This window comes from Parathielavia appendiculata (genome assembly GCF_033297405.1).
Source record: "Parathielavia appendiculata strain CBS 731.68 unplaced genomic scaffold N657scaffold_2, whole genome shotgun sequence".
In the NCBI taxonomy this organism is placed as follows: domain Eukaryota; kingdom Fungi; phylum Ascomycota; class Sordariomycetes; order Sordariales; family Chaetomiaceae; genus Parathielavia; species Parathielavia appendiculata.
The window spans coordinates 2694855-2710313 of record NW_026944221.1 but is presented as its reverse complement, the minus strand read 5'-3'; the positions used below and the strand labels follow the sequence as shown (position 1 = coordinate 2710313).

The 15459-nt window shown below is 55.6% G+C and overlaps 6 protein-coding genes across 6 annotated transcripts; 3 read left to right on the top strand and 3 right to left on the bottom strand.

Annotated features, from left to right (window-relative positions):
• Window positions 1-211: 211 nt before the first annotated feature.
• Window positions 212-1902, bottom strand: N657DRAFT_590090 (NAD(P)-binding protein). Its single transcript, XM_062789881.1, has 4 exons — window positions 1620-1902; window positions 1534-1553; window positions 996-1463; window positions 212-930 (listed from the first exon to the last, which is right to left on the bottom strand). Exons 1-4 carry the CDS (start codon window positions 1802-1804, stop codon window positions 635-637), a joined length of 969 nt encoding a protein of 322 aa, XP_062651400.1. The 5' UTR covers window positions 1805-1902; the 3' UTR covers window positions 212-634.
• Window positions 1903-2140: 238 nt separating this feature from the next.
• On the bottom strand, window positions 2141-4110 carry N657DRAFT_653796 (bifunctional 6-phosphofructo-2-kinase/fructose-2,6-bisphosphate 2-phosphatase; the record flags this gene model as incomplete). Its single annotated transcript, XM_062794443.1, has 7 exons — window positions 2141-2563; window positions 2617-3219; window positions 3268-3348; window positions 3407-3671; window positions 3721-3756; window positions 3808-3999; window positions 4097-4110. 7 exons carry the CDS (start codon window positions 4108-4110, stop codon window positions 2141-2143), a joined length of 1614 nt encoding a protein of 537 aa, XP_062651399.1.
• A 1171-nt stretch (window positions 4111-5281) lies between these two features.
• N657DRAFT_566454 (uncharacterized protein) lies at window positions 5282-6664 on the top strand (the record flags this gene model as incomplete). The annotated part of the gene is made up of 5 exons (XM_062788428.1): window positions 5282-5429; window positions 5529-5613; window positions 5730-5808; window positions 5860-6504; window positions 6557-6664. 5 exons carry the CDS (start codon window positions 5282-5284, stop codon window positions 6662-6664), a joined length of 1065 nt encoding a protein of 354 aa, XP_062651398.1.
• A 1359-nt stretch (window positions 6665-8023) lies between these two features.
• N657DRAFT_678207 (cysteine proteinase) lies at window positions 8024-10730 on the bottom strand (the record flags this gene model as incomplete). Its single annotated transcript, XM_062796056.1, has 5 exons — window positions 8024-9276; window positions 9330-9972; window positions 10032-10406; window positions 10463-10564; window positions 10623-10730. 5 exons carry the CDS (start codon window positions 10728-10730, stop codon window positions 8024-8026), a joined length of 2481 nt encoding a protein of 826 aa, XP_062651397.1.
• Window positions 10731-12766: 2036 nt separating this feature from the next.
• N657DRAFT_653793 (acyl-CoA dehydrogenase NM domain-like protein) lies at window positions 12767-14293 on the top strand (the record flags this gene model as incomplete). Its single annotated transcript, XM_062794442.1, has 4 exons — window positions 12767-12790; window positions 12852-12928; window positions 12985-13411; window positions 13466-14293. 4 exons carry the CDS (start codon window positions 12767-12769, stop codon window positions 14291-14293), a joined length of 1356 nt encoding a protein of 451 aa, XP_062651396.1.
• A 487-nt stretch (window positions 14294-14780) lies between these two features.
• Window positions 14781-15287, top strand: N657DRAFT_548441 (uncharacterized protein; the record flags this gene model as incomplete). Its single annotated transcript, XM_062787872.1, has 3 exons — window positions 14781-14923; window positions 15011-15097; window positions 15176-15287. Coding segments are annotated over 3 exons (342 nt in total), but the record flags the coding sequence as incomplete, so codon positions are not given.
• Window positions 15288-15459: the final 172 nt, after the last annotated feature.

The following is a 15459-nucleotide window of genomic DNA, read 5'->3' as shown; positions in this document are numbered from 1 at the left end:
GGGCTAGATTTCTTTGGGGCAGCCGGGCCGGGCGAGGCAGGTGTTGGTCGTCTTGGTGGACATGGCAAGGTTTCCTCGCTTGTCGCGAGGCACCGGGCGGCGCGGGCTTACCGGGTCGTGGGGGTCGATCTCTGGGGCAGATCTCGGTTCATCAGGGTCGAGTGGATCACAGCCAACGTTACAGCGCTTGCATCAAAACAGGTGGAAAACCAAGGACACTAAAATACGAGACAGGTGAACAGCTCAGGCAAGTATATCCCTCCGTCGCGTACAGCTCCCAAGGGAGTGTCTAGCAGGCGAGACATTTCTCATGGTACGACACGTTGGTCCTGCCTCTGAATGGAATGAGCGCATTGACGGCACTCAGACGCCCCTCGAGTCACTCGGTGATCTGCCATCCCATCTTGCATTGAGATCCCCTGGCTGAGATGGTTGAAGTCCGATTAGTCATTAAAGCAAGGGTGCTCGGACTTATTGTACTGCGAACACTTCGGCAGCCATCAAGAAGCAAAATTCTGCACTGCATACTTCCTTGGATTGAACGCGTTCCAAGACCCATCTCAGATGAATCAGGGAGAGACACCCTTGCCTCCATGACGAAGCGCGTCATGGCACGCTGACCGGGCCGCTTCTCTCAATGTCTGAACGCGCGACACTCCCGCCTCCACCAGCCGACAAAGTCCTGAGTCGAGACATCGATCCCCAGATCTTTCAGCGCCTTGGTGCTGAGGTGGCAATCGTACGGCCGCTGGACGCTGGCATTTGGGTCATTCCCCTGGGTGTTTGGCTCGATTCGATCAATCGGGACACCCATAATCTCGCCAAACAGCTGGCACATCTCGTACTTGGTGTACTTGTCCTCGCTCGAGAACTGGAGCACCTTCGGCAATGACGCCTTGTCCGTCTCTCCCAAATACCTAACTGCCACATCTGCATCGTTCCATTAGCATAACCCCTCACAATGCAATCGGAGATGTCAAAAAGCCAACACCCACCGTAACAAACCCTTGCCACATCCTCCGTGTTCGTAGGGTATCTGAGCGCCCAGTGATCCATCTTCACCGTCTTCCCCTCCCCCTGGCCTTGGTCCCCCATAACGACGTCCATCAAACAATTCACCGCGCTCTCCCCATTCCCCTTCCCCTTATCCACAGGCCCATAGAGCACCGGGACCCTTAGCACCACCCCGAGCCCGTCCCTCCCGGCCTCGCGGCACTCCGCCAGCACGGCCTGCTCCGCGTCTAGCTTGGTCTGCCCGTACAGATTCGTCGGCCCGGTCTGCGCGTCGGCCTCGTACGGGGCCTCGCCCGGCCGCCCGGAGAAGACGTAGTCGGTCGAGATGTAGACGAGCAGGATGCCCCGCGCGGCACACAGCCGGGCGAGCGCGCGCGAGGCCTCGATGTTCAAGGCGCGGGTACCCTGTGGGTCCTTGTCGACTTTATCTGGGTAGCGATTTGCGGCACCTGGTTTGTGTTACTATGAGTGAGGACTTAGTGTGTGGTGGGTAGGAAAAGAAGAGGTAGAGTTACGAACAGTGAATTACCACCTGCGGTCTTGAGACCGGGTTTATCAGTACGATAATGAAGGAACTGCTGAGCGGAGTTTCACAATGTACTCACTTCACCTTGTCCAGAGCCGCCTCGATCTTGGCGGCGTTGGCGAGGTCGACTTTGAGGATGTCGGTGCCATCAGCGCGCGAGTATCCAGTGCCCTTGACGATCCAGTCGTGGAAGGCAAAGGCCTTGACAACCTGCCTCCCCAAGAATCCGGTAGCGCCGGTGACTAGAGCTGCCTTGCCGGACATAGTGAGCAACAAGTTTCTCTCGAGCTCGATTGGTTCGTCTTGTTTCCACGAGATGGTAACGCCTCCAAATTCCCACTACGGGGAGCTTTGGGGCTTCCGAAATGTTGCCAAGCCGTCGACGTCATCGCTGGGTCAAGCGGTAATTGCATTAGGGTTTGGGGTTGGGAGTAGCGATAGGAAACTTGAAGAGCACTAACACAGTAAGGCGAGCACAAGCTAGAAAAAACCCCATTCTTCAAAAGAAAAGTGTCTACAGACTAGTTTCAACGCTGTCAATTGTGGTAACAAGCTCTACACGAACGCTGAGACCCTTCAGTCCCAATCCCGCCATTTCCGTCAGTCCTCGTCCGCCACCTTGTCAGACACCATCTCCTTTGCCTTGTTGACGATCTTTTCCGGCGGACGGGTGACAACGACCTCGATGGGCTCTGGGCTGCTCATGCCGGGAATCGGCGGCAGATTCGCTCCAGGCTCACTCGGCACGGGGATGCGAATGTCTTCGGGCGACCCAGGAATCGTCTTAGGATCGAGACCAGGAATGTGGATGCGCTTGGCCTCGTTCTGATATGCCGCGGGGATGATCTCGATGATCTCGTCCCGCGGGAATTTCAATTTGGGAATATCCATGGTGCTGCAGTGCATGAGGTAGGAATAGAGAACGCGCAGAACACTCTCGTGAGCAATAATCAGGAGGTCATTCTGCTCGCGCTCCAGCTCCAAGATAATTGGCTCGAGCCGAACCGCAAGATCGTGGTATGACTACGCTACATTAGCCTGTGCTCTTCCGCGACAGAGCCATAAAGAATGCATACCTCAGCACGCGGGTAGCGGTGATGATACGGGTCCAGTTCGTGCTTCTCCACCTCCTCGGGATACATGGCGCGAATGGCGCGTTCCGACAGCTTCTCGCAGACGCCGGGGTTGATCTGGCTCATCTGGGACCGCTGCCGGACTTTGTATCCCAATTCCTTCAGTGGTTCTGCCGTTTGGATGGTGCGCAGTCGTGTAGATGTCCACACAGTCAGAGACCGCAATGGCACGTCGGGGCCGCCCTGTTCGATTGATAGCCGCCGCTCCAACTCTCGATGTTTCAGAAGTGCCTCGGTCATCTTCTTTGCGTAGGCTTTCCCTTCCAATGAGAGCGGGGCGTCCGCCTTGTACGACTCTTCGTCTTCCGCAACACCGGCGCGGACGAAGAAGGTGGTGCGGGACTTGATGTGTAGGTTGGTCAAATAAAAGACGATTCTGTGGGTCAGGTAGTTGAAGCTGACATTATTGTAGTAGAAGGCTCGGCCGGCGTTGATCATCTTGACGTAGTTCAGCTCCTCCTCCTCCATCGTCTCAAAAACAGGAATCTTCTTCTCGATCCGCTTGAGGTAGTGCTTCGCCGCCTCGTCAGGGTCCATGCCATGGAACTAGGCGAGTCAGTACCTCCAGCCTCTTGGAACCGCCTATCCACTTACATCAGGAGAGTGGATCTTGACATTGCGGGCGTTCTCCTTAAGAATCTCTTGATCATCGACATAAGATTCGATGAATAGCGTCTACCAGACACAACATCAGTAACATCATACTGAGGTGTAACACGACAAACCGTATTACCTGAACATCATGCTTGGCAAACTCCTTGGCCAACGCAATGCGGCCGCTCGCGGTAGGGTTGACGGCATCGTAGATGGCGACTTGGCCGTTCTCGTGGTTCAGCCAGGCGTAGATGTCCTCTCTGCACTTCTTGAGGATCTTTTGGCGGAGCATGACGGACGCCGGCGATGCATTGGGGTAGAAGTAGTCCTCCGGAACGTGGCCTCCTTCTACAGTGGCCCGGCGATAGTCGCCCAGATGGAAGATACGCGTCTTTACGCCAAGCCTGCAACAAGTGAGTAGCACGAAAAATGCTAGAGCGAGTCAGGACGTACCATGAAAGATAGCGAGCCATCGAGACACAGATGTGGCTGGGAATACATTAGCTACCGTCGGCTCTGGGACGCTCAGAGCTGCCTTACGTTTTCCCACGGGCTGGGAGGCCAACCATGACAATCGCGATTCTCCCCGAGTGGAATAACCTGCCCGACATGGTGCTGTACAGCTGGGCCGGAGCCATATTGCCCTGATCTTCGGTAACATCATGAATGCCGTCGATGAACGTTGAGCTCCTGCGGCGGTATCGTGGCGCGTTGGCCGCGATCTCAGCGGTACTGGAACAGTCAGCAACGGCGTGTCGTCAGTGGAGTCTTTCTCTGTGTAAGTGGCACGGGGCTGTCGATGCAGCCCTGGAAAAAAAGAGAGACTTACAGTAGCGTGTCCATGGCAGCGATGCCGAGGCCGGGAAGGTCTAGACGGTGGCTACCGCGAGAGCGGATGAGAAGCCGAAAGTGATGACTGTATCACCAAACCCACGATCTTGGAGGCGCGGGATGATGTATGTGCCGCACAAAGCCTCTTCCGTTGCATGAAGCGGCAGATAGTAAACGCAGGACAGACAGGTTCAATGTCTGCAAGACTTAGCCCAACTGATACAAATGTGGTCAGCGGAGAGTTTGCGTCACTGCACTTGACGATAAGGCCTCAGTGGTGGCGGAGAAGCAGAGTTAGGAGGTCAGGTTGCCTCCCTGCCAGTCTGTGATGAGTAGCTGAGAAAGTGAGGATGCTGAGTGCCCCACTTTCGTGTTGCGACCGCAGAGACTCGAACTGAGAGCCGTACGGAGTAAAGTAATGTGGAATCGACGGTGAAGGAATGCAGTATAGTAAACCGAGAGTACGGAATTGCAGCTAAGGATAGGTAGGCGAGGTAGGGAGCGTGAGTTATTCTATGGGCCTTCGAGCAGTTGTATACTGTGGTAAGGCTTAAGAATCGAGATGCGAGTGGATGTTCCGTTCGGGTGGGTTTGGGCTGAACTCCGAGCGGTTGACGGGCCCGAGCTGTGACGTTCTGTGGTTTAGTTAGCATTCCCTTCCGGATGCAGCCCGACCTGAGCGATTCAAAGCACAAAACCTATCCAATCGCATCGATTGCGTTAGAAATGCAACTCCTAGCTTGGAGCTCCATAATATTGTCCCCTAGGGCTTACAGGACCTCCGTAGATACCAAAGCAAACCGGCCGCGGCAGGACGTCTGGTTTTATAATTCCTCCGACCCGCAGCACCCTTGCAGCCAGGTGCGGTCCATGCGGTCTCCTTGGCATCTTGGCAGTGGATCTACTACAACGGGCGCTTGGGCCAGCAACCTTGGACCGCGAAATTTTTGGCCCAGCTCCAAGTCTGTCCTTCAAACCGAGAAACTTCAGCCACGGCTCAATTGTCTGCAACATCAAGAGTCACAACCTATTTGTGACGGCAACCATACCCAGGCGTGCTCGGAAATATTTGGCCTCTAGCGACAGACTCGATCGTCCGGAATTGCCGTGATACACGAATCGACGCTGAACCCTGCAATATAGCGATTTCCCGTGACGCCGAGACCTCCCGACTCCTGCCATCATGGCATCCACTACCTCCAATGCGCCGCTCGCGTATCTGCGCAATAACCCCGTCTTCTCAAGCCTCTCAGATGTCTACAATGCCTTTCAAGAAAAGAGGGATCGGCTGGGCTTGTCCAACCCAGGGCTGGTAGAGAATATTGCCAAGGGTACGTCACCGAGGTTGAAAATCGCCCTCAAGGCCATCCACCTGTCGCCCATGGTTCTAGCGCTGTTGGATACCTTGAGCATTGCTAACAGTTCATTAGAGGTCCAGCGCGATGTACTCACCACGAACCTTATGTTCTCCGGTCTCCGGGCCGACCTCACAAAGGCCTTCAGCTTCAACCCCTTGTATGTCTTTCGCAAACTCATGCCCATGCGAAACGCCGATTTGAATTGGGAATCGCCCGGCTTCCCGGTCATGCCGCTGTTCCGGTCATTCGTGCGCCATACTGATCAGAGTCAAGATTCCAAGTATCCCACCAGTTCGCTATGGGGGAACGGTTGAGCCCTTACACTTTTGCCGCCCTCTACGGTACCAGCAAGGTATGACATGACCATCTTCCTCCACCGCAAGCCCACTAACGACATACTCAGGTGTTTGCGCAAGGGAATATTGATGGCGAAGGCGCGCTTTCAGCAACATTCAACTGGAGATGGAGCAATGCGTTCACCACAAAGTCGCGGTTCCAAATCGCCCCCGGCGCCACCGGCCAGGACATGGCCCAGTTCGAGAACGAGTACCTCGGCAAGGACTTTACCGCCACATTGAAAGCCCTCAATCCCTCCTTCCTCGAGGGTGGTTTGACCGGCATCTTCATCGGCCAATATCTGCAGTCCGTCACACCCAAGCTTGCCCTTGGCCTGGAGGCCGTGTGGCAGCGCGCTGGTCTTACCCAGGGGCCCGACACCGCCGTCTCCTACGTCGCTCGGTACAAATCGGAAAATTTCATCGCCAGTGCTCAGCTGCAGGCCCAGGGTGCCCTCAACGCCTCCTACTGGCAGCGCCTGTCGGAGAAGGTCCAAGCCGGCGTTGACATGACTCTTTCTGTTGCTCCCAGTGGCGCCATGATGGGTGGTCTCACCAAGGAGGGCATCACCACCTTTGGCGCCAAGTACGACTTCCGAATGTCGACGTTCCGCGCCCAAATCGACTCCAAGGGCAAGCTGAGCTGCCTACTGGAGAAACGCGTCGCTGCCCCTGTGATGATGACGTTCGCCGCCGATGTTGACCACGTCACGGTAAGAGAAGCCTATCTTATGTAAGAGGATTTTACGCTGATTCCTTCCACAGCAACAAGCGAAGATCGGTGTCGGCATCTCCATCGAGGCTGGCGGCGAGGAGCTGCAAGAGCAACAGGACGCCATCGGAGCCCAGCCTCCTCCCAACATCCCATTCTAAACGAAGACAGCCTACCAGCAGGCAGAGACATGAGGTCAAGACCGAGCAAACCCCATTCCGCCCGCTCCACTCCGCTGCGATCATGCTCGACCACATAATCTATTATCATGCCGGCCGGCTTGCTCGTAATAGGGCTGAGGGCTCATAACCCGCTCTGTATCTCTGTTCTCCCAATCCCCCAATCGTCTCCTTGTTTCATACCGCGCCTTGATCGGCCGCATGGAGATGACGGCTCTTGGGCAGCCTAGGTCGGCACTACGTCTTGCTATATCCGGTCTTCATGAAACGATAGACCTCCCCCCAATCTTCGGGCTTCTCTTGACGGAAAGGAACCTCATGTCCTGGTTTTGGCGCTGCCTCGCATGTCCATACGGAACGGCCTGCTGGAACAGGGCGCACTAGATCTGCACCTTGATAATTTGGCAAGAACCAACCTTGTATTATAGAATTGTGTTCTCAGGAAGGTGGAATGAAGGAGGAGCGAAAGAGAATAGCTGCTCCTTGTCTTTGGGCACAGCAGTCCTGGGCGTGAGAGGATTCCGGGTTGGCAACGGGGCGACTGGAGTCCTGGGCGATTGAATTTGTTTCGCATGTTTTGGCCGCGTCGTCTTTGGAGTCCAGCACCAGTGGTTGCGCTGTAGATATTAGTGGCAATTTCGATGTAAAATAGCATACGCATGGTCGTTTGAGAGCATACTGGAACTGATTCAGACATGGCCATGGTTATTGAACGAGTACAATTATCTACCCTATTGAAACGGGTCGCTGAGTCTCGGGGAACCCCAAGTCGCTGCTCTCTCCCCATCCTCTCCTCAACCATATCCTCCTATCCGCAAATATACATTACACATTTGATAATCCCTAATAGCATATGTAGGTATGGTATCTATCGAAACCACGCTGTTCCCGCCCAGTGAACTCCGCCCCTCATAAGCCCACTCAACTCCATGTCGATGCGGCAAGCTATCAAATCGAACCGTGGCCTTTCATCATCCACCCCGTCTCTGACCATCCGCCTTTGGTATCACCTAGGATCATGCGCTTTGAGCCCTGCTCCCCTTTTTTCGATGTAACGCACCGTGAGGCGTTTACCCTTGATTCCCTGGTTTTCAAGCACACACGCCTTTCCCCAGCGTTCCAATCCCTCGGACCGTCCCCCTAACTGTACACCAATAGGAAAACGAAAGGGGGATGCTCTAATTGTCCTTCACCATGCGAACCGTATCAACCCAACGCTGTTGTGCTGTAAGAAGGATCCAGTAATGCACCTGTAGGTATCCCAACTCGCGCCCGTCCCGCAAATGATAAGAATTGGTAAGAGGAATGACCCGGGTCATCTTTCGCTCCCGGGTCCCACCCTCACATGACAGCGCACTCGCGGTCAGGCTGGACACTCTCCCTGCCCTTGCCATTCCCCTTGTCCTTGTCCTTCTTGTCCTCCTTGTCGCGACTCTTGGACTTGTTCCGGTCCCTGTCCTTCTCTTTCCTGTGAAAGTGATGGTGTTCCTTCTCCTTGCCGGAAGACTCCTCCCCGTCCGTGGGCCCGCCCTGCTCGCTCGTCGACGCTTCCGAGTTTGTCGTGCCGTTGCCGACGCTGGAGCCGCTATCCTTGCTCTGCCGGCCAAAGCCGAGCCTCGATATCGTGAGACTAATCCTCCCCTCGCCGGCTTGGCTGGTCGGCCGGGACTTGCTTGCGCCTGACTTGAACATTGCCGCTGCCCGTGAGAGTCGGGCCGAGGTGGTCTCTTCCTGAGGCGTGACGGCTGGAGAGCCGGCCTCAGGGCTAGCGGCAGGATTGGAAGTAGCTACCGGCTCGGAAAATGTGACGCTACCTCGCCTGGAATTGTCTGTCTGGATAGTAAGCGCCTGCATGTCATACTCCTCAAAACTAAGCCGCGGAGGCTGCTCGATCTCGGAACTGGGGCGAAGGCGCGGTCCCGATTGGGTGAGCGTTGTGCCCGAGTCGAAGTAGCCGCTAATCGACTTCGACAGCCGACCGGCATCGGATATCGTCTCAGCGCTCGGCGTTTTGGAAACGTCAACTGTTGACTCGAGGTACCCCGGGGGATCCGTCACAGAGCCGTCCGTCGACGCGGTCGTGACGTCCACCATGGGGACGAGTTGGTAGATCAGCACATACGGCATCTCTTCCTGTCTGCGGAGACATTGCTGAATGTCATCCACTGGTTCGACACGCCTCTCGATCGCCAAATCGTCGAATTTGACCCATTGGGGCTCCTCGTAGTCGGGGGGCGGATCATGGTCGTGACCCCGGTTATCTGTTAGGAGCTTCGGTGCAACCCGAGCATAGGCAACATAGTGCCCACTATGGATTGAATCACCCCTGTGACAGATGACTGACTGCAACACCAGCTTATATTCCTGGCTTAACCCATTGGGGTCTTGCTCCTCGACGTCGCAGTCGTCGACAACCATGAAATGCGGGAGGCGAAGGCTGTCGGGGATGTCGATGAACGTGTTCTGGCGTATGGGCACACCTTTCTCTGTCATTGTGTACCTCTTCAAGCAAATGGCAACGACAGGGCGTTGGTTAAAATGCCGAGCGAGCTCTACGTCACTGCTTGGAGCGGTGGAGGAGGTGGCATTCCACGCTGACCGAAGGGTCAGCTGCGAATTCTTTGTATAATGGGCGGGGGTCACTGACGTATCAACCGGTAGAACTGCCAAGCCGGAATGGTCACGGCCTTCACCACGTTTGAGCCAGTCCGCTTGGCTCGCTGGAGCAGGCTTCTCGTCTCCGCATCTGCCGACGCGGTCTTCTCGCTCACTATAAATCGCTGGATAATGCTGGTTGACCTGGCCCGAGAACTTGATGGCGGGGAACTAGGACTGGGAGCGGAGACTGGAGACTGCACGACATCCCCGTGCGTTGTCCACCGTCGTTGCAATTGAGTGTTCTCAGTGTGCTCGTCCGGGGCTTCTTCGTCAGGAACCATCCGAGTCATGCTCTCCGGGGTGATGGCGGGCTTGTCGACAGATTTCTTTTCCTCGACGCTATCCCGAAGCACATCGACCTTGTTGTTGAAATACGCCTCCATGCAATCTTCAAGCTTGACCCCTTTGCCATCCGTGTCGGGGGGCACAGGGAGATTGAGGCACCTTTCATGCACAACCTTGTGGTCGTCTACATCTCCTTTCCCCTGGTGAAACAGGTCCATCCGGAGGGCGAGAAGGGGCAGCTGGAGCGCATCGGCGATGAAGGCAAAGGCTTCCGACGTATCCTGCTGCTCAAGACGGGCAGCATCTTTCCAGCCGCAGTCGGCCAAGGCTTGCTGAATGTGCTCCGTCTTGTGGAAGGTACAGTCAGCCACCAAGAACAGGAAGGCGGGCAGAACGTGTAACGTACCATATCGGTGTGAATGAGCTTTCCACTCCTGAGCATGTTGACCCATAACCTAATTAAAGCGGCCAACTTCCTCTGGGACTCGTTTTCCAAGTCATTCTTGAGCATCGATTCGAAGGCTGTCAAGTGGGCGAACATGGCAAAGAGCAACGAGTCGAGATAGCAGGTGACGTTTCCCCTGTTCTCAGCACCAAGCAATACGACATTTGGGTCGTAGGGCTGTATTATTCCGGAGAAGGCCTGCTGCTGCAATTGGAGGAGCTCGACTGCTTTGTTGATGTCGCCGGCGGCGAAGTTGGAGCGGAGTGCGAGGCGGATGATATCCTGCGAAATCTCATGGTAATTAAGCTCCTCAAGGCGCTTGGCTACATCCTCGACCTGTCTACGGCGTCAACACCGTGCTGCGATTCAACCAGTCTCCTTCATGGACCTACCTTTGCCGCTTCCTTCTCCTCCTCTTCCTTTTCCCTCTGCGCCTGCTTCACGGAGTCGGGCTTGAAGATGGAGAGCCACGATTCGGCTGTTAGCGGCCGTGGCTAGTCGTTTTGTCAGCGAACACCAGTGTTGTTGCCTTCGAAGGCCTAGCCCACACACCTTGTTGCCGGCCTCGGACGATCTGTTGCGTCGATGCCCAGTCTTTTCCCTCACGCTGCGGAACTTCTTGGGCACCATGAGCGAACTAGCCGCTTTCATCATCTCCATCGCCCTCCCACGACAGCGTCATGGGATGTCAATACGGAACGAGATATGCTGAGCTCTCGCAGCTCGAGTGGAGGACCGCTCTAGGGCGGGGGTAGATTCACGAGGGGTCGAGGCAGGTGAAGAGCAGTAATTGGCAGTTGTGGCAATCGAACGGGAATTGGAAATGTAATTGATCGCCGTGGCTGTCGGAGGAGAAAGGAGACGATTAGGCAGCTAGTAAAGCGAGCAGCACGGTCGGTCGGGTACCTGAGGCTGGGGAGCTGTGCGGGGCTTGCGAGCTGGACACCGAGACTGGAAGCTCTCGGTCAGTGACGAGCATATGTCGACGCGAGGCCAGAGTCACGCGCGTGAGGCTAGGGGTTCGTGCGAAATGATGATGACAGGAGTTGAGCAGCAAGGGAAGAGCTGAGGTGAAGAGGGAGCCTGGCCAGTGTTAAGGGCCAGACCAGTCGCCAACAAAGTTGAAGTGGAGGTAGGAGGGGCCGAAGGAGTGGGCGACAAAGGCCCCACCTCACCAGCCCAGGTCGATTTTCTTGAATCTTGGCCGGCGCCACCTCAGCTGTAACCAACCCCCTGGCCGTTCGCCAAACGGAAATGTCGACTGAGGTGCCTGAGAAGCTCCAATCAGCAGGGCCATTATCTCCCACTTGCCTGTAATGTAATGACCGCCAGCCTGATGAAGGTGACTTGAGTGAGTGAAGCACCTGAGCGACGCTTGTGGTTGCAGCACAAGACCGAATCCTGTGAGGCTACCGAACTACTAGCCTACATACTAGATATGGAATAACTGGCTAGAGACAGAGCAAGCCATTGTAGATAGGAAACACTCCACTATACGTACGCACTTATATACCTGGTATGAAGAGTCAATCGTCTCAACTGCAAAGCTATGAATACCGTCTTGGACATCCCTGCAACTCCCTGTGCATCATGTTTTGGTGTCTGGATCTGCAAGGTGGCAGGACCCTTGCCCCACCTGCACTTCGTCCACGTCTTGATTGGGGCAAGTGTCGCAGCGAATGGGCCAAGAGGAACAGTAGGTTGTGACGGCCTGGGCTGACGACACGACACCCAGGAGCCGATGCGTGCGGCAGGCGGGATGGTCTTCGGTCACGGGACGGTGCAGTTACGTTGGTGATGGAAATTGAACGGCACGAGCAATTCGAAACTCTCGGACGGCCTCGGTCTTGGGCCGTGCGGACTAAACACATCCAAACAGAAACAGACTCGGTTCCTGCAGAGACCAGGCCGGGACATGGTTTCGAGTTCAGACGTAAACTTGGTCGACCTCACACTATCCCGATCCAAGCTTCTACTCCGGACGTGAATTGTAAATCTCCATCTCGAGTCGACGAGAAGCGCACGGTGTGTAGGGACGCATTTACCCAACTTGGTTACTCAACTGCCTTGCAGGCAGCAAGCTCAACGAGCCAAATAAGGCAGTTCAGCTTGGCTATTCGCCCAGAACTTCGCCGTGCAGTTGGAGCGTGAACATCTTGTATCTCCGCTTCTCATATAGGAACCTGGAAAGAGAAGGACAGGCCGATATGTTCATATATATATACTCTTGCTGGCTGATGGCGCAGCTGTCCTAACCGCTCCCTGTTAACTATCGCTTCTGCGCCCTGCAAGGCAGTGACAGTGCGGGCTGTAGGCACGCTTCTTGATGCACTCAGTATGAATAATGTCCATTCATGCATAATGAATCAGATTTCCCCCTCACCTGGCTTGTGCTTCTTGCTTTTGATTCAACATGTTGCGCAGGGTTCAGCTCAAACTGTGTTGGTCTGAAGGCAAAAGCCACCTCCGCGTTTTCAGCCATCGAGAAGCTTGGCGCTCCGCACCACTAACCCCACCAAGGCCGGGGTGCCGATGAACCTCGGCATGGGGCGGCTAACCGTACCTCGCCTGAGCCATTGATTCAACATCATTGTGTTTCCTTGTCAGACAGATGCATAGATTTCCCTTCTTTCTCATTCCCGACAAGAAACAGTAAATCCACCACATACCCACAAACACTCATCCAAACCTACACCATGTCTGCCCATATTCCCATTGCTGTAGGAAACCCAACTGTGTCACTTCATAGTTTGGCCCTTGTTAACTAAGACGGCTTTGCAGGTGCGTGACCGCGTGAGCGAGCGCGCACAGAAGATATTGGACATTGTAGCCAAGTTTGTCGAGGAAGACTGCATTCCGTAAGCTGAGACTCGCATCCGCATTCAATATCTCAACTGATCTGACATGTTGTCAGGGCCGATCCTGTATTGGAGGTTCAGATTGGAGTGGGCGATGAGAGATGGCAGTCGCATCCGCCTATCCTCGAGGACTTGAAGAAGAAAGCCCGGTCTCTGGGCCTGTGGAACATGTTCCTGCCCAAGGGCCACTACAAGGAGTCGCCTGGCTTCACCAACCTCGAGTACGGCCTGATGGCCGAGTGGCTGGGCAAGTCGAGGGTTGCCTCTGAGGCCGTCAACTGCTCCGCGCCGGACACGGGCAACATGGAGGTGTTGGCCAAGTATGGCAATGACGCACAGAAGGCGAAGTGGCTCAAGCCGTTGATGGAGGGTGAGATCCGCTCCGCCTTCTTGATGACGGAGCCCCAAGTCGCTTCGTCCGATGCTCGCAACATTGAGATGAAGATCGTGCAGGACGGCGACTACTACGTTCTCAATGGCCAGGTATGAATGTCGGATGATCCTGAAATTACCGGCCATCATGCTGATCATGCACAGAAATGGTGGTCCAGCGGTGCGGGAGACCCTCGCTGCAAGGTCTACATCGTCATGGGCAAGACCGACGCCGGCAACAAAGACCCCTATAAGCAGCAGTCAGTCATCATCGTGCCGGCCGACACCGAGGGCATCACGATTCACCGCATGCTGTCAGTCTACGGATACGACGACGCGCCGCACGGCCACGGGCACATCACCTTCAAAAATGTCCGCGTTCCGGCGAGCAACATGGTGCTTGGCGAGGGCCGCGGCTTCGAGATCATCCAGGGCCGTCTTGGCCCCGGGCGCATCCACCACGCGATGCGGACGATTGGCGCCGCCGAGCGGGCCCTGGAATGGATGCTCATGCGCATCAATGACCCCAGGAAGACCACCTTTGGCAAGCAGCTGCGCGAGCACGGCGTCATCCTCGAGTGGGTGGCCAAGTCCCGGCTCGAGATCGACGCTGCGCGGCTCGTCGTGCTCAACGCCGCCATCAAGATGGACGAGCAGGGCCCCAAGGCCGCGCTCAAGGAGATTGCCCAGGCCAAGGTCTTGGTCCCGCAGACCGCGCTGACCGTCATTGACCGGGCGGTCCAATCGTTTGGCGGAGCCGGTGTCAGCCAGGACACGCCGCTGGCAAATATGTGGGCGCAAATCAGGACGCTGAGGTTGGCGGACGGCCCGGATGAGGTGCATCTGCAGCAGATGGGCAGGAACGAGAACCGGCAAGGCAAGGTCGTTGCTGAGAAGATTGCCGCGCAGAGGGCGAAGACGGAGCAGCTGATGAAGCAGTACGGCGCGAAGCGGACCGAGCTTGGTTCCAACATCAAGCGGTCCAATAACTGATTCGGGGGAGTGGCCATGACGTTTGTATGCTTAACAAAGCCGGTTTCAGCTCGATTTGACAAATTGCATTTTCTTTGTTGACTTGGTTACCCAGTTGTTGTCGGGATCATGACGTCCCATTCCAGGGGATGTTTGCGGGCTCAAATTATGGACTGGGGTGAGCTGTGTTGTGGGCCGCTGTATTTAACGTTATGCCGTTGCCCGGTCGATGGTGCCTAAACCGGAAATGTGTTGTTCTCTTTTTCTGCACCCGACCAGAGCCACGCAACGGACAATCCACCTGGATTCATTTAAGTTCGGACACTTGCGTATTGCATACCGGCTTTCCGTTTGTTCTTCTTGTACGCAACGATTCGCGAACCGCTGCATCTCTCCGTTCACCTACCCAGCTTTTGCTTGCGTCGCCTTGCACTTCGAGTTGCCTACCCTCGATCACACCCATCCTCGGCTCTCCATCAACAAACGGCCACCCATTTACATAACAGAAATGTCTGCCAACGTCCTCGCTGCCAGAGACGTCAACGTCTCGATATCGACGAAACCCGAGGCCGACGCAAACACCAAGCCAGGCGTTATGAGCATGGAGCACCACCGACAGGTCCTCCAGTCCAAGATGGAACAGGACGGGGGGTACGTCAACCAACCTACACCCCCATTCACGACTCTTAGAAAGAGGGAAACCCAAAGACTCCGACGCTGACCGTTCCATCTCGCCAGGAAAACAAACTTCATCTCACCGTCGGACAACATCATGAGCCCCTGCACCGCCAAACTGAGCGCCTTCCGCAACAAGCAAGTCGGCAAGTACGTGCTCAAACGCCCGTTCCCCTAGTCTCTTTTTCAGGCCACAGTACATTAACGTTTTTTTTTTTCTTTGTTCAGAGTCAAGCCAAAGTCGCTCTTCGCACAGGCGTCGGCTAAGAAACTCGAGGCCGCCGAGGGCACTGCCGCCACCGGCACATCGTTGTTCGGAAGCAAGCCGGCTGCTGCGGCTGCGCACACTGCCGCCAATCCCTTCGCCAACTGAGTTGCTCGATTCGACTTGTCCGACACATTTTCATTCGTTCAACCCGTTCAGCTTCCACGCGACGGGAACCTTGCTGGGCTGTGGCGCCCTTTCCGCTACATGGCCGTCTCTGCTGTCTGGGCCACTTCCCTTATTTCTT